This window comes from Typopeltis vanoorti, chromosome 12, assembly GCF_054136105.1.
Source record: "Typopeltis vanoorti isolate ZY-2024b chromosome 12, IOZ_Tvanoo_1.0, whole genome shotgun sequence".
Classification (NCBI taxonomy): domain Eukaryota; kingdom Metazoa; phylum Arthropoda; class Arachnida; order Uropygi; family Thelyphonidae; genus Typopeltis; species Typopeltis vanoorti.
This window is the reverse complement of record NC_143560.1, coordinates 45,461,180-45,480,005: the sequence shown is the minus strand read 5'-3', so window position 1 is coordinate 45,480,005 and position 18,826 is coordinate 45,461,180. Positions and strand designations below refer to the sequence as shown.

General features: G+C 36.3%; 1 protein-coding gene across 1 annotated transcript in view; it reads left to right on the top strand.

Annotated features, from left to right (window-relative positions):
- The window catches only part of pod1 (coronin), a 434,089-nt gene that overhangs the window by 53,388 nt on the left and 361,875 nt on the right, over positions 1 to 18,826 (top strand). The window contains exon 5 of the mRNA XM_090401146.1: positions 16,611 to 16,681. Within this exon, the coding sequence (XP_090257272.1) occupies positions 16,611 to 16,681 (71 nt within the window). The remainder of the gene's footprint in view (positions 1 to 16,610; positions 16,682 to 18,826) is intronic.

The following is an 18,826-nucleotide window of genomic DNA, read 5'->3' as shown; positions in this document are numbered from 1 at the left end:
TAAGCCAAGGATTTTTTTATTTACTATTTTTATCTGTTTTATATATTTTTGTATTTTTTAAAAATTTAGTTTTTTACATGGTCTAGAAACCCTACTTGAGAGACCAAATATTGAACTTTTTCAAGCCACTTCAGGCCTCCAATAAAGCTGGGCTGTGGTCTCACACTGAGTGATAAATTTCATCTCCCATCTAAAGCCAATCAAAAACACTATGGTAACTAAGACAATTAACATGAAATCATCAGAATCTATTTACAAGTAGTCTAGACTAGTCGTGAAGATTTAGTTCATGCAGAAACTTTGTTTGCACTTGGATGAAGAATTAAACAAAAATATAATTTCTTGTTCAAGTTGAATTTAATTTGTAACCAAGTGAAAAAAATTTCTACACACACACACACACATACACACTGCAGAAGTTGACCTTGATATCAAGGCTGAAAAGCGAGTTCAATTGTAATTAAAGTTATTTAACTTGAAATTTAAGAACACTGAAAGAAAGGGTGCACCTTTAGCTATTTAGAAACTGAGGTCATCTAGGAAAAAGTCCCTTGAATAGAATTGAGTAATAGCCCTTCAGACATTCTTCTGTTTGATTTGCCAGAGATTCTGGAATAAAAGGGAAGCTATGATCCCAGCCATTTGACACATCTTACAACAGCATATAAATACTTATTTAGGTTAATTTTGTCTGACCATCCATCTTACTATATGCAAATATAACATATCTGCTCTCTCTCTCCAGATGAAATTTGGTATTTGACATCTTTATTAAAATTTGTTCAATCATAACGAGTTTAGTATGCTCATTGAGGATAGAAAAGATATGATTGCGGAGAGGGATATTGCTGATGATAGCAGATGAATTGCAGCCAAAAAGAATAGGAGACAGGCAAGAGGATGGCTGTTCATTTGAAGCAATCTGGCACAAAATTGAGGCCAAGAAGACAAAATATACAGTTCGTTGCTGCTATAGGCCAGGGATGATGTGGAAGATATGCATCAGCAAATTAGTACAACAAGTACAAGTCAAGTAATTGTTATGGGGAACTTCAACCATGGAGATATAGATTGAAAGGAAGAAAGATCACATAGCAGGAAGGAAACGTAATTTATACACCTACTGAGAGATAATTACTTGAGGCAGCATGTGATTGAAGGGACTCAGGGTTCAAGAGTATTAGGCTTGGTCATAGTATCAGAAAAAATATTCAAACCCAAGGTTGGCCACATTGCTTCCAATTTGGGAGAGAGTGATGGGAGATTGTAAAACATAAGGAATATTCTGTCAAGAAAGGGTATTTGCAGAACTACAAAGCAGGTGATTATGACAAGTTTAGGAAGGAGCTTGAAGCTGTGCAATGGCATAAAAACCTACAATGGAAGGATGTTAGCAGTGTATGGGAAATAATTAAAGGGCATAATTAAAGGAAGCAATATCAAAATGTATATCCAAGCTCAGGTGGGTTAATCAGGTAGGATTTAGATATATAACGAGAAAGTGACCAGCAAATTCATAAATAGTACAAGGGTCAGGCAAGAAAAGTTAACATGATAAAAAAAATCACAGTCACATTACGAGAGGAAATTAGCTGAGTAGGCCAAGATCAGTCCCAAAGATGTCTTTTGTTACATAGCAAGTAAGAATAAGAATGACTATTGAAGGATAACCTTAACGAGTTCTAATGGCAACAAGAAGAAGCAGATAAAATAGTTAAGCTACTGATTTGACTACTTTGGAAGGGTATATCATCAAAGTGAAGTTACTGCAGTGCCATATGTGAAGGACTGATGTGATTACAGAGGTGTATGAATTGAACATTCTTTGGATTTTGCAGAATCTCATTGTAAATGTGGCTGAGGAATTAGATGGGATATCTGCTCTCATTTTTTGGAAATGTGCAAGGGAACTAGCAATGCCTCTGACTACGCTCTTTAATTTAAATATCAGCACTGGTGGAGTTCCAAGGGAGTGGAAAGAGGGTAAAATAATTCACTTGCATAAGAGAGATTCTAAGACTGCAGTAGCAAATTATAGACCAATCACTGTGGTGGTAAAAGTATTGGAAAAATTGGTCAAAAGAGAATTGGGTGGATAAGAAAATGATATTCTATGAGAAGCAACATGGCTTTGTGAAGGATTGATAATGCTTCAGTAATTTATTAATTTTTATAATAGAGTGATAGCTGAGTTGGATTAAGGAAATGGCTATACAATGATTCTACTTGATTTTGCAAAGATATTTAACAGAATACCACATGGAGAACTTTGTTATGCAAATTAGAACAATTGAGGATGGATATAACACTTGTTATGTGGATAGAGGGTGGCTGCTAGACACATACCAAAAAGTGGTATACGGAAGAGCAAAATCCAGGAAAAAAAGCAGGTGACTAGTGGTGTGCCATAGGGTTCTGTAGCAGCACCACTACTGTTTAATTTGCACACAAATAATTCAGAAATAGTCTTAAGGGAAATATTCAGTAAATCATTTAGTTAATGAAGGCTATGTGGATGTATGGGCAAAAGATAATGGGTGTCAGTTTAATGTAGCGAAGTGTAAAGTTATGCAAATCGAAAACCAAAATTCGCTCCAATTCCTAGACACACTAGTCACACGTCTTCCTTCAGGCAGTCTATCCTTCACGGTCTACCAAAAACTGACACACACTGGCCAATACATACATACTAATTCATACCACCACCCATCACAAAAATATGGAGTCATTAACACCCTTAAAAACAGAGCCACAACTATTTGCTCTAACCAGCAAGCTCTGAAACAAGAACTAAAAATCATTAGTGACACATTCATAAATAATGGCTATAACAAAAATACTGTTAATAAAATACTCTATAAAACTACAACAAAAACGAATTTAGATTACAGTAAAACCATAGCTATCCCATACATTAAAGGGTTATCAGAAAAAATCAACAGAATCCTACAACATTATAATGTCAATGCCACCTTTAAACCACCCACTAAACTTAAAACCATATTCAACTCTAAGGATCCTCTCCTCCCATTAGCACATCCTGAAGTCTATTGCATCCGCTGCACCTGTAACTTACCATACATTGGTGAAACAGGATGGACAATTCCTATACGCAAGAAAGAACACATTAGACACATTAAATATTACCATTATGGTGAAGCAGGCCTCTCAGACCACGCACTCAACACCTTACACCAAATCAACTGGAAAAGCACCTGCTCTTTACACTGCACAAAAACATGGTACGAAAGGAAATTTAAAGAATCCTGCGAAATCCTGATAAACCACCCAAATATCAACAACAAAGATGGCATGAAAATTCCAAGGATCTGGATGGCACACATTCAGCCTACCTAATATGTAAGATCCAGCATAAGTCAGGACTCTAGCCAATCCTTAGCTAGTATTAGAAACCATTCCATACCAACTGGCTGGAATGATGTTAATATATGTATATAGTAGACAACACTAATAATAGGACTCTAGCGTTGATGTATAATTTTTTATTTTTTTATTTTTTAATTTTTATTTATTTGTTTATTTATTTTTTCTCACCAGAGGTCAGGCCAACAATTGTTGTAGCGGTTGGTCAGTGTCTTTAACAAACCAATTTGATTGTAGCATAGCTTGTTTCCTCTGTATAGTTGTATGCTCCAGAAGATGACCTTGACATAAAGGTCGAAACGTCGAATGTAGATTTTAGTTATATTAAACTAAAGTTTTTATTCAAACACGGTAGTTGTCTCCATAATTTTCAAAAATGCATATTTGCTAAGGTTGCCAAGGTAGCTCATAAGATTACTTAGCTATTGAAGAATACACTAACAAGTACAGATAAGGAAGTTGTTATTCATCATTACGACCTTCATACATCTACATTTGAATTACTCTGCTCAGGTCTGGTCATCTGGATTTCTTGGGCATGAGGAAGTTGTGGAAAGGAGTCAGAGGCAAGTGACCATGATGGTGAGTTGTCTGTGTGATGTTTCCTATAAGGATAGATTGTGAGTTGCAGAAATTAATTAATAGGTAAAGAAAAGGGGACATGATATAAACATTTAAGTTACTTAGAGTGTTTTATAGACTTGATGCAGAACAAGCGGACATACCTGGAAGTTGATTAAGAGTGTATTTTTGGTTATTATGGACTCTGGTTCATGGACAATTTCGCTGACAATTCATTGTGTGAAAATTCATCAAGAGGAAAAATCATTGCAGGGAAAACTCATCGAAAGGAAAATTCATCGAGAGGAAAATTTATCGCAGGGAAAATTCGTTGCAGGAAAAATCATCGCAGAAAAAATTTGCTGAAAACGTTATTCGCTAGAAAATTGAAGTCAGTTTCGTTTAACATGTGTTATGTAAAGGTGCGTGATATTTGATAATAAATTGTATCTGAGAGATACTGCGAACTCTGATGTCAGTATAGTATTGGTTTAGTTTTTTTTTATTTGTTTCATTTTTTTTTTCAATAATTTCTAGATTGTATCTGAAAATAAATAAACCATTATGCATTATATTTGTAGTGTTTTTTTTTTTTAAGTTTTATCGCATTTCAGCACATATTAGTAATGAATGTATTTCTTGGATACATGTGACCTAAGCTGCAATTTTTTCAATCGTGACCTCTGCAGGGTTAAGAAGGTACCAATCGCACCATGCCTGATTTTACTTTTCGAAAAAGAAATTAAAATGTTTCGCATATACCTCGCACATGAAAAAAAGCTTAACCACATGCACGTTGAGGTGATAGTAACTGTTCCTGCGGTAATCAATACACCCTCCCCAATAGTCACTATATTGCAGAGACAAGACAAACAATTACTTTTATTATATCAGTGAATAAGGTATGAGCAGTCTGTGTAATATATTTCTCAACAAATAGTGTAATTAGAGACAACTTGGATAAAAACGACACTAATGAATGAATAATATGTCCCCTCATACAGAAACTATGCTCTCAAAAGAGACTCAAGCAAAACCATATGGCAAACACAGTATCTAACTAAAAACTATTGTTATTAATTAGATGTGTGTGAGTTCGCAAAGCAGTAATGAAATTCAACTGAATGTGTTAAAACTAAGAAATATATACATATAATGAATGTTGTTATGGCAGTTTCACATATGGAATTCGGGTGAAGAGAGTTAGCATTTCAACTCAACTGGTGGCTTGCTTTTATCTTTCGATCACGCGATCTTTTGTTAATTCCGCACCAATCATATGCACTTCTTAATAACCTGTCATTGCTGTCTGTTTTGCATTAGGCTTAATTACCGTAAAGGGAGAAAAGTTATAAAACAGAAAAATGTTCCGGGTCTGGTGCATAAAAAAGTTCCTGGGCTGAGACCCCCGGCTGAATTTAACCACTGGTTCTCAGAGTATAAAAGCTGCTGTTTCACTACTATGTTGGAGCTGCTACTGTGAATATATTCCTGCTTAAATATTTGAAAGTGAAGTTCTGCACTGGAAATTTCAAATTAAACAGTTTTACATCACATGTTCTCAGAAGTTTGATTCCCGATATATGCCTCTGGAATTTATTTTAAGTGAGAAGATGAAGCTTAAATTGAGTGATAATGGTCATTTATTTATAAAAGACAAAGAGAATGAAAAAAAGATTTTTTGGAAATGTGATCAGCTTCAAAAAATGCATTACCACGTGCGTATTAATACAGCTGGTGACAACATTATCAAACGAAATAACCAACATAATCATGCTGGTAACATGGCATGGGTTGAAGCAGTGAAGCTACTGAATGAGATTAAAGATTGAGCCCGTACAACTAATGATGGGACTTATCAAATTATCACGGAAGTATACACAAAAATATCTCCTGCCGTCATCGGCCAAATGCCGAGCAATGCCTCTTTAAAGAAATCAAGCAGGACAAGTACTACCACCAAATCCAAATCCATTAAGTAATTTAATTATTCCACCTATGTATAAAATCACCTATGGAAATGAAGAGTTCCTTTTGCATGACAGCAGCGATGGTGGCTGCAACAGATTGCTGATATTTTCTACTAAACGAAATCTACAGTTATTGTTGCAATCGACAACATGGTATGCAGATAGCACTTTTAAAACTACTCCACCTCTTTTTGAGCAACTGTACACAATTCATGGCATTATAAACGATAGCGTGATTCCTGCTGATTCCAAATTTGCAATAAAAATGTGCATGATATCGGCAATTGCTTTTGTGCCATCTACAAATGTTGTACGTGCTTTTGAAGTGTTATGTGAAAATAATGACTATCCTGCTCAGTCTGTTCTGCACTACGTAGAAGACACCTAGATTGGCAAACCTGATCATCGATCACTTTGTCGTCCACCTCGCTTTCCCCATGCCTTATGGAATTGTTACCATGCTGCTCTGGAAGGGCTACCAAAAACAAACAACTCATGCGAAGGGTGGCATTGTGCATTCAGTGAATTAATTGGTGCTTCTCATCCAACAATATGGAAGTTTCTAAAAACTTTGAAGGATGTGCTACATTTCAATGAGGGGAAAATAGAGCAATATATATAGCTAGCACCCAACCTCCTCTTGGTAAGAAACACTAGCGAGATAATGAAAATCTTGAAACTCTTGATTACTTAAGAGGAGTTGTGCATACTTTTTTATTTTGAAAACTTTGTGGCTATGCATTCACCTTTTTTGTTTCATTTTTTTTTTTTCCATGCTGCTCAATTTTGAATAGTATAAAATAAAAAGTGTTCCTTTTCATGATCATCAAAATAGTCCTTTTCAGGACTACAAATATTGATAGAGAGAGATGCCTGATTGTACTGATTCCGGTTCCTCTTGAAGATAAATTTTTAAGTTGTTTTAATAACAATAGAATAATAATTGCTCCTTTGAAGTGGCTAATAGTACAATTTTGAAGGAATAAAATAAAAACAGAACACCATGACATTCATGCCTTCTAGGTGCACAACACTTGTTTTAGCAAATAACAAACAGTTCAAATAATTTTAATTTTCACTAATAGATTTCGTGTTATCTTTTCATGTATAATATCATTTACGGTGTTCTTTTACCCCCTAAAAATAAGTCTCGATTATTATAACTGCTGATTGTTGTCAGAAATCTGACAACAATCAGCAGTTAGTTGGATATAACTATTCTTCCTAAATATTCTTAAATACGGTGCTCTTTCTCCCTCACCATCCTATCCCAGTTCTGTAACAATTAATATTCCATCTACAGAGCCTGTAGTAAGAAAGAATATGAATAATTTTATATGTAAATTTTTAAAAAAAATATTTTTTTTCACATCTATCCAAGATGAATTTTCATACGATTAATTTTCCCCAAGATTAAATTTCCAGCGATGAATAGTCTCTGCGGTTAATTTTTCCTCGTGATGAATTTTCCTCCGTGATGAAAAGTCTCCGTGATGAATTTTCCTCCACAATGAATTTCTTCACGATGGATTTTCCTTGCAATGATTAGTCTCCGTGATGAATTTTCCTCTCAATGAATAGTCTTTGTGATGAATTTTCTCCGCAATGAAATGTCGGTGATCAATTTTCTCACAATGAATTGTCGGCGATGAACTGTCCAGACATGATGGACTCAACAACCGTATTATAAATAATTATTTTAATTTCCTGACATTTTGACCTTCTTATTAAGGTCATCATCTGGAGTATACACATATATATACAGAGACAAGCTAAATTACATTTCACACAGTATTCTGAAGAGACAATGATTTGATTGCTTAATGAAATGATTTGATTTCTTGTCTCTGTGTATACTCCAGATGATGACCTTAATATGAAGGTTGAAATGTCAGGAAATTTACATAATTATTTATAACACAGTTGTAGAGTCCATGATTTGTGTAAAATGAATGCTGATCACCTGTAACACTAAAAGAAAGGATGTGTTCTTGGTTAGTTTAGTTAGTTCTGGGGAGGACTGGATTTTTCACTTGGAGACTGGTGAATGATTGGAATGGGTTTCCAGAAACATTTGTGAGTGCTTTGTCTGTTAATGGGTTCAAGGAGAGCTATGATAGATATTCTGTGGATAGTTTTGGTCTCCTGCAATGAGTCGGACTCCATAGATTCTGATCTCAACCATTTGGTGCATCTTACAACAGAGTATAAATACTTGTTTAGGTTAATTTTGTTTGACTATCCATCTTACTATATGCAAATATATCTACTCTGTCTGGATGAAATTTGGCATTTGAGATCTTTATTAATTTGTTCAGTCATATCGAGTTTGGTTTAAATTGGACTATTTTTAGTCATGGAATCAGGCCAAAAAACCTTATGATACAAAATGATGTGTTATTACAAATGATGCTTAAACTCATTTCTCTGATACCCATGTGAGAAATGGTGTAAGTAAATGATATGATTTCCACATAAGAAGGCTGTTGCATTGTTTGTTGATTTAACTAAGTCTAAATTGCTCAGTTAAATCAACAATGATAATTGTTGATAAGTACTGATAGCAATACAAAACGATCTTAATCTGTTATTATTAGGTGTGTTTACACATACTGAATGCACTAGTGCTAGTTTTCCAACTAAGTGGGAACATTAACCAGTCAGGATGACACTTTTAGAACTTACTAATAATCAAATAATTACTTATTTATAATTAGCACCTTTTTTTGGAAAACAATAGGTGTTGGTATGTATTCTTTTCTAGCAGGATAAGTTGAATAAAACAATACAACATCCATATGTCATGTGTCATTATTAATAAAGGTGCTGGTGCACCATATCATTGCATACTGTCCCTCCCCCCAAATAAGCATTTCTTATAATTATTAATCTTATTGTTAATATTGTTAATTATTAACAACAATAATAATATTTATGTTAATAATTAACAATATGTTAATAATTAACAATAATTATTAACAATATTTCTTATAAAATATTGTTAATAATTATAAGAAAGATAATGTAACTGCAAAGAGTTCATGCTTTTGATTCAGATGTAATATTTTTTTACTGTTTCTTGAATAAATTACACACTTGTTTACTGGTATCCATTTCTGATAAGTTCTCACTAGCCAGTTTTTTTATGTTTAGGTTTACTGGAGATGCAGATAACAATTCAACTCTGTTCAGAAGTGCTGATTATCTTAAATTTTTTGGGGTATAGCAGGCAGTAATCATTGTAGGTATGGTGATATGTAGCGTACTTAGCACCTCTACACCTGTTCTGCTATCCTCTTATGCTGAGGTGGTGGCAGATAAGAAAATGTCAACAGCATCTCAAACACATGTGTATTCCACCATCTGATAATTTCACCTTATCTGAACTTTATGATCATGAGTGCATGACTATGAACTTACTCCAAAAACAACTCCAAAAATGGTTCTCAATGAGAATCCACTTATCAAAAAATTATGGCAAGGATGTCATTTAAAGAAAAACCACCAGATACCCCCCAACAGAACAAGTGAATAATGCTTTGGTATCCACTGAAAGTAAATTCAATTTGCCAACTGACCCTAACACATCAGATGTATTGAATATTAGAGTATGGATGCTGACCATCCATACTTCCCAAAATCATTTGATAAATATATATAAACCTGACAAAGGTAAGTCCTCAAATTCTCAAAAACAGGACAAGTCTACAAAGCCAAAACAATAGGAAAATTTTTACAGTGGAGTTATGGATTTGGCCAGAATATTGATGATATCAAGATTTTGCTATAGAAACCTTTGTTTCTGTCTGCAGGAAACAACATATTTAAAACAGTGAGGACCCTACCTTAAGGAATTTCACTGTTGTTTGCAAGAACAGAACTGGAGGTGGTTCTGCTTATGGAGGAGTAGCTATCCTAGTGGGCAGTCATGCTCCTTTCCATCATGTGAAGCTTAATACTACTCTGGAAGCAGTAGCGATTTGCCTGTCTGTTGGATTTTTTATTACATTATCTTCAATTTATTTATTACTGGGCATTGAGTAAAATGAAATTGATCTTGATTACCTTATCTTGCAGCTACCTGAGCCCATACTTCTTATGGATGACTAATGGGCACAACACTGTGTGTGTGTGGTAGTGCCAGCCCAAATGGATGAGATCAAATCCTTGACAATAATGACCTCTCACTTTTGAATAATAGACTCACTACTTCTCCATTCATAATCTATAACTGATCTTACAATTTGTTCAACTTCCATTTTCCACTACTCACGTGGGATGTCGAAGACGACATCTGCAGAAGTGATCATCTTCCCATTATTTGCGCAATGTATTCACACAAACCATGTTCTCCTACACGGATGCCCATATGGAAAATGGACCAGGCTAACTGGAATATATTTTCCCATCTTGTGAAATTTAATGTTGATACAGTCAATTACACACCCATCAATGAAGCAGTAAAGTATATTACAGACTGCATTTTTCAGGCAGCCAAAAAAGATCAACACAGAGCATAGGGTATATTTTGTAGATACCCCCACCAAATCAAACTTAATAGCCTTTAATGTGCTTGGGCAAAGCATGTTATGTGAGATGTCAGAATCAAAAACAATACATACGTACATACATCTTCAAGGCCTACCTTTCCTAATTGGGTTGTGGGGGCAGCAGCTGCAAGAGGAATTTCCAATGGTCACGATCTTCTGCCACCAAGCTCAGGTGTTCTGGTGGGATTCCCAAACGTGTCCACCCAAGGTTTTGGATATAATCTATCCAGCGAGTCCTTGGCCTTCCACGTGGCCTCCCACCCTCTGGCTTGGCAAAGAGGGCTTGTTGAGGGAGCCTCTCTTGTGGCATTCTGACCAGGTGCCCGTACCAACGTAAGTAACTGTCATCTCTCAACACGGAGAAGCAGCAGTTGAGTATTGAGAGTTTCCCAAATTGCAGAGCTTCTGACTCTGTCTAGTCTTGTTAGCCCTGCAACCCCTCGAAGGAACCTCATTTCAGCTTATTGGATTCGTGTCCGTGTTCTTTCGGTCATTACCCAACTCTCATGACCATAGGTGAGGATGGGAACATAGACTGTATTGAAGACAGCCAGCTTTGCTTCTGGCTTAACTCCTGCTTCAATACTACTGAACGGCCAAGCTCCCGCAATATTGAGCTTTCTGAGCCAATTCGAGTATCTAGCTCTATATCCCATTTTCCATCATTTGTGAATATGGACAAAAGGTATTTAAACTTCTCCACCTGCCTCATTGGAACTCCACATACATGTAGAGTGCACTGGGATGGTGGTCTTGAGACCACAAATGTGTCAGTTTTGGTCACACTGATCTTCATTCCGGCAGCTGCACAAACAGCTACAAACCAATCCAGGGTCTGCTGGAGGTCATCTGTGGAAGAGCTAAGAAGAACTAGGTCATCTGCAAAAAGCAGACGTCCAATGCTACATCTTTCAATTCTGACACACTCACTGCCTCGGCTGTGCCTATCAATCCAATCCATAAATATTATGAAAAGAAGGGGTGACAGAATACACCCTTGGCAGAGGCCAATGGAGACTGAAAGGTTCAGACTTTGTGCTGTTTACCCTGACACAAAACTCTGGGCATTCATCAAAAACAATTTTGGATCTAATCTACCTCTTCAATTAATCAAACAATCAGTGCAAAAATTGTATGGGATAAAATACAGAAAACAAAAGGTAGATACAGAACACACTGTTTGTTGTCTACTTTAGACCATTTTTAATATTGAAAGAGAAACAAGAGCTAAATTTTTCTACTATGGGCTTAAGCTATATAGTCAGCCATTTGACTAACATCTTATTAGACTTGCACACACAATATATACTACCTAATGCCTATGCAACCAAAACTACTTGACCTACTCACATTCGGCGACCGAGCAAGCATCATATCTGTGCATAAAGCAGTAATGTAAGTAGTGCTAATAATATCGGTTTAACCACAGTTCATTTTAAATATTATTCATTAAACAAACCTAGCCTGAAAATGAGCCAACAGAAATGTAAACGTTCATCTTTTGAAGCAGGATTTAAATTGCATGTCGTGCAGTTTGCAAAAGAACATAACAGTGTTGCTATGAGAAAATTTGGTGTAACAGAGAGTAATATTAGACTTTGGTGTAAGCAAAAAGACAGTCTTGAAAAAATCCCCAAAATGAAACGTGCCCGTCGTGGAGATGTAGCATCCTTTCCAGAACTCGAAGAAGAGCTAAATGAATGGATTTTGATGCAACGATAAGATGGCATTATAATAACAAGAAATGCAATTCGTTTTTGAGCTCTACATTTCAAGAATGGTAAATTCAATGACACACCAGGTATTTCATCTTTCCTTGCTTCGCCTGGGTGGCAACAGATTTATGGAACGCAAAGCATTTACATTACGACACTGAACAAAAATTGCGCAGAAGTTACCATAGCAGCTTGAAGAAAAAGTGAAGTCCTTCCATAAATTTATCATAAAATTACAGAAGTGTCATGGATATGAACTTTCCGAAATTGGCAATATGGATGAGATGCCCATGTACTTTGATATGCCTGGGAATCAAACAGTAAACTCAATTGGTGAAAAGGGTGTCCTTATAAAAACAATGGGACATGAAAAAACGCATTTTACCGTTGTTCTAGCATGCACAGCAGATGGAACCAAATTAAAGCCAACAGTGCTGTTGAAAAGGAAGAAAATTCCGAAGCATATGAAATTTCCACCATGTGTCATTGTTCGTGCCAATCAGAAAGGTTGGATGGATGAAGAAGGTGTACAATTGTGGCCGGATCGCGTATGGAATGTATGTCCAGGTAGCTTGTTACATCAACAAAGCATGCGGGTCTGGGATATGTTCTGGGCGCATTTAACGGAGGCAAGCAAAGAGAAAGCATGTGAGTTACGTACAGACCTAGCAGTTATACCAGGTGGTCTAACTTCTGTTTGCAGCCGCTTGATGTCAGCTTGAATAAGCCGTTTAAAGATCACTTACGTGAAAAATGGAGAGAATGGATGTCATCTGGTTTGGTGAAGATGACAAAGGGTGGGAATTTTCAGAAGCCTGAGATCATCCTAGTCACCAGCTGGGTTAAAGAAGCATGGAATTCAATACCATCTGAAATGATTCAACGCTCGTTTCTTAAATGTGGAATAAGTATTCCACATTTAAGAAAAGTCAAGTGTTCAAGATGGATCCGAAGATGACGTCATATACAAAAGCAAGGATGATGCACAACAAAATGGAGAGCATGATGACGATGACAACTGCTACACTGATGACGCAATGCTTACAGATGAATTTATAAATGAAATGTTTGATGACTCAAAAGATGAAGAAGAATTTAAAGGATTTTGACATTTTGTTTTAAAATAAATATTTCTTTCGTTAATTTGTATTGTATTTTGATATTTTGTTTTAAAATAAATATTTATTTCGTTAATTCGTATTGTATTATTTATAATGTTATGGAACAAGATTAACAGATCGCATTATACGTGGACATAGCATTTTAGGGCTAGTTTTCAAACGAAATTTCTAGTTCGCATTATACGCAAAAATATACGGTAATAAAGTCAGTAACAATTCCTCAATGCAAAAAATCACCCAGATACACTAACTTATCAAAAATTACAATAGTATATTAATATTCAAGCAATATCACCAATTATTATGCAAATTAGCATTTATCATAAACTATGCACGTTGCAGCCTTCTAATAGCTGTATGCTCTTATATATTCAAACCTGGATTATGTGTCTCAAGTCTATGGTTCTGCAAGACAGAGTAGTCTGCAATGGTTGGATCCCATGCATGATTAGGATATGTGGATAGCTACTGGTGCCTTTCACATATCACCAACTCAGTCTTTATATTGAAGAAAATGAACCATCCCTGTTCCTTAGATGTAAGCAGTAGTCTCTTAACTATGTCCTAAAAATAGTATCTTCCAGAGCATCCTATGTGGACCAGTCTCTTTTTGCTATGTTGGGAAGCTCAGTATCACACCTGTCAGACTACTACATATTTTTTTGGTTTGTGTGTATATGTGTGTGTGTGTGTGTGTGTGCGCGTGCAAGATGTTGGCTTGAATGTTGAAAACATTTCCTCCACCAAAAATAACAGTATCCCTCTCACTTTGTCAACTGCAGAAGTTTCATACTTCATTATCTGTCTACCTGCAATTATTTAATGCACACACTGCAGCCTACTCTGATTTCTCTATTCTGATGGTTCAAGATCAGAGATCTCTTTGGCTGTGCTGCTGCTCTGTTTCCTGACATTACTATCTCCAACCAGTTCTCACCTGATTGCAGTAATTATATAGCAGAGTTGCATTCCATTCAGCTTACACTTGTGCTTATAAAAGAAAGCCACTACCAAAAGTGTATAATTTTTGTATGCTAATTGATTTCTTTATAGGCTATCTCATCTCCTGTGTATAATCTACATTCAGTGCAGTGTGAGTTGTTACACCTGTTGTACAAAATGAAGACCCTTCATTTTGATGATCAGTTGTGCTGGATTTCAAGCCGCATTGGAATTAAGGGAAATACAACTGCAGCTGCTAGATCAGCTCATACTTTTTTGACTGTCTGTTTGACAGTACCATATACAGACTACAGACAGTTTATAAGATCAGAGCCAATTGTCCAGTGGCAGTCATCATGACAGGAAGCACTGACAAACAAATTACATGATATTAAAACTGGAATTAAGCATTGGCATTCAACGTAGAAACAATTGAGAGGAAGTTGTTCTTGCTAGGCTCTGTATAGAGCCTAGCAACTGTGGAACTGCACAGTTCAAACCCACATTCTTTAAGGGTCAATTGTATATACCGGGTGATTATAAAATAACGTCAAGTGTTCAGAGCCCTCTAGCGAGTAATGTATTGGACGAAACACACCAATATTCGGCAGACGTACACAGTGGAACATGGGGATTCGATTTAATGAAAAAAAAGTACCAAAAGTCGCCAACAGGGGAAATTTTGGCACTGTTTACCGAGTAAAATGCATTAATTTGCATTATCGTGTTTCTTGTGATCATGCAATAAAAGGAAAGCCTGTGAGATTTCTTATCATTCGTAGACGAACTGCTTTTTGATGCCTCTTACTTTACGTGAGCGTGCTTTGTTAGTCAAACTCTATTATCAGCGGAACAATAATGCAGTGCTTGTCTTCATTTTCGGCGTATGAAAAATTTATGAAAAGGACCGATTAGCGTAACAAACTTACGAAAACTGATTCTGCGATTTGAAACTACTGGAACTCTAGCAGTGCAGGTAGGTAGGGGACACAAACCAATCAATCACCGACAAGTTGAACTAGTTGCAACTGCTATTGTGGAACAGGAGATGACAAATGTGCAGGGTACCAGCAGTGCACGAGCAATATCCCGGCAAACGGATATCGCATACACAACAGTGTGGAAAATCCTACATCAAATGTTGAAGTTTTACCCCTATAAAATCGGTCATGTTCAAGATTTGCACCCTGGTGATGCGACCACACGAATCGACTTATCTTTGAGATTCTTAGCGCTCATGGAAGTGGATGATGCATGGCCGTGGCAGATTTTATTCAGTGACAAAGCGCACTTTTATTTGAACGGCGATATTAACACATGCAACTGTCGCATTTGGGCTGCAACTAATCTGCACATGTGTCTGCAGATGCCTATCCACTCGCCCAGAGTCACAGTGTGGTGTAGATTTACGGCATCTTTTATCATCGGTCCATACTTTTACAAGGAAAATCACCAAAATGGACCAGTGACCTGTTCCGTCAATGCTAACAGGTATGCCAACATGCTACAGAACTTTGTGGTTCCACAACTGCAGCAAAGAGGATGTCTCAATTCGACCATCTTTATGCAGGATGGTGCACCACCCCACATCGGACTTCAGGTACAGCATGTTTTGCGACAACATTTCTCTGACTAAAGAATCATTAGTCGTGTATTTCCCACACCATGGCCACCAAGATCGCCTGATCTCAATTCTTGTGACTTTTGGCTGTGGGGATTTCTTAAAAGCATTGTGTATCAAGGACATGTACCCGATATTCCAACTTTGAAAGAAGATCGAATAACGTTACACATGAGACAAATCAATTCCGATATGTTGCGAGCCACTGGAAAATGTCGTGCATCGTATGCAGTTCCTGCAAGATCAGAATGGTAGTCATATTGAACCTCATTTGTAATTAACAATAAACATCATGAAATTGATGTGTGCTGTCTCTCATTTGTCATTCAGTCATTCATTAGTTACACCTACTAAAATTAATTTGGCAGTGCGCCAAAATTTCCCATGTTGGCTACTTTTGGCACTTTTTTTTCCCGTTCAATTGAATCCCCATGTTCCACTGCATACGTCTACCGCATATTGGTGTGTTTCGTCAAACACATTACTCGCTAGAGGGCTCTGAACACTTGACGTTATTTTATAATTACCCGGTATATATCAGTTTCATTTGAATTATATACTGTTTAGCTTTGCTTCAGTTATGTCACAGTTTTATTCCAAATAGAAACCTCTAGGTATTTTTTCTAAATAATCTCTTTTGAATGTTTTTAATGGTCACATAACTTTCCATTTTAACATTAAAAAAAAAAAAAGTATACATCTTTGATAGATATGACATTTATTTGTTATTATTTGCTTAATCCTAGAACAAATTACCGATTTTGACTTTTGTCGATATGATGATGGTATTCTTGTTACTGGCTCTCAAGACTGTCATGTAAGTTTGAACTTCAGATATCGTAGAATGTTTCTCAGTCTATTTATGCTAAGTTATTTTCAAAATTTCCTCATTATCATTGCCTGATTGATATATTTATCATTAAGAGGGGATGGCAATAATAGTTATTCAAAACATATTCAGTATTCATCTTAACAACTATCAGAGACATAATATAATTGGTAAATACACACACACACACACACACACACACACACACACACACACATATATATATATATATATTGATATTATCCCCACACACAAGAGGTAATGGAACTTCTTTTGTGTGTGTGTGTGTCGTGTGGTCAAGAAGAAAGTAGGAATCTATTAATGTGTTCTTTAAACAAGAACAAGTTGCAGTCCTTAAGAAAACTGAGTAAGGATGACTTGTCCCAAAGCACAGAGATTGATGGAATGAAGGTGGAGGATGAGAAGTTTGTCCTATTTGTTTGGAGCAGTGAGATGTTTGTAAACACGAGCAGCTGCTTGTGTATTTATGAACTTGAGAGAAAGTGGAAGGATAGTGTTGTGGTTCAGCAGAACAGTTCTCTCTCTCTCTCACACACCTGCTGTAGAAAAGGCATAAGGTGGAAACTACATTTGTGTGTTAGCAACTGGAGTGAATCTTTGTAAGAGAGTGAAATCACTAATTAACAAGACTGCCTTATTCTGAATGGCATCAAGCATTTTTAGAAAGGTTTCTAGTGCATCACCCCACATGTGGAAACAGTATTCTGAGGTAGGTGAATTTGGAATTTATGTTGAGACTTTTCATGTAACCCAGAACCAAAAAGAAATGTACATGCAGTGACACTGCAATTGGAATAAATCTTCCCCCAAAACTAATCCCAATAAATAAGCCAACCCAAGCACAGTATACAAAATATACCATTTTCTACTAAAAAATCATTTTCACATCAACTTTACCAACATTCATGGCATAAATGGCAACATAAATGATATACATCACCGCGAATAATAATAATAATTTACACCCGTCCTGACCACACATCCTACTTATGACAGAAACCCAAATTGCAGCTACATCAGCTACAGTTTGTTGAATGTCCAAATTACACACTTCATGATTCCTTTTGCAACAAAGGTAGCACATTTATCTTTTTAAGATCTAGCACCAGAGAATTCCTAATTTAGAATCTCCAACTTCTGACATCCTCTAGTCAAGGTTTCCTTTTGTCCTGTTCATTGGAGCATATGAATGATGCTTTGAAACACTGTGACCTCTTTACCTTCTTATGCGCAAGCTCACACTTCTGCAGTCAAGCTATCCAAATGGCAAAGTCAATCCTCCTAAGTGACCTACAACTCCAGCTGGCTTCCCTTTTGTAACCACTGATCAATATGGATGTTATGCAGAAGTTTCTGCTATAAACAGTGACTTAATGTAAATTGTAACCCTTTCCACTACTGTTGATCTTTTTTTTAACAAGTTCTCCTTCCAGATACACAATAGAGGTTACCTCTTTGATAATTTCTTGTTTGATCATATTTTGTAGATCAACCTTTGATCTACAAAGGTTCCAAGTGGGGATGACCTATGGAACTTCTGTTCTTCCTTTCCTTGATTATTACTTCTATTCTTCTGACCCAAACATCTGCTCTGAGTGAGTCACAGAAATTATCCTCAATGGCATGAAGGACCTTCATTCCTCATTATATCCAAAATTCTCATTTATTTTCCAAGCTCTGGTTCAACAGAAGATATACCCAAGTATTTGAAGAAACAAACTCAGCTTACTGCAGGTGGCTTGCAACAGGAACCTAGCATCATACTTAGCCTATGTTGATGTGTACACATTAAATGCAAAATAACCATCAGCAAATTCCAATCTGACACAAAAACCTGTAGCAGAAAACTCACTTCTTTGCAAAGGAAACTTTGCAAAGAAGTGAGTACTTCATTAAAACTTCTTTCAATGAGTAGTTCATTAAAAGTTCATTCAACTTCTCCACTATATGGGTTTCCATATAGTGGAGAAGTTGACTGTTGATGCAATTTCTGCCCAATTTCACCTCTCCCTCTCTCATCCAGATACCACTGCTGTTACAGGCATGTAAAATTAAAGCTGATCTCTTGGCATGACTCTTTTCCTCCAAATCCTGTATAGATGACAAATACAA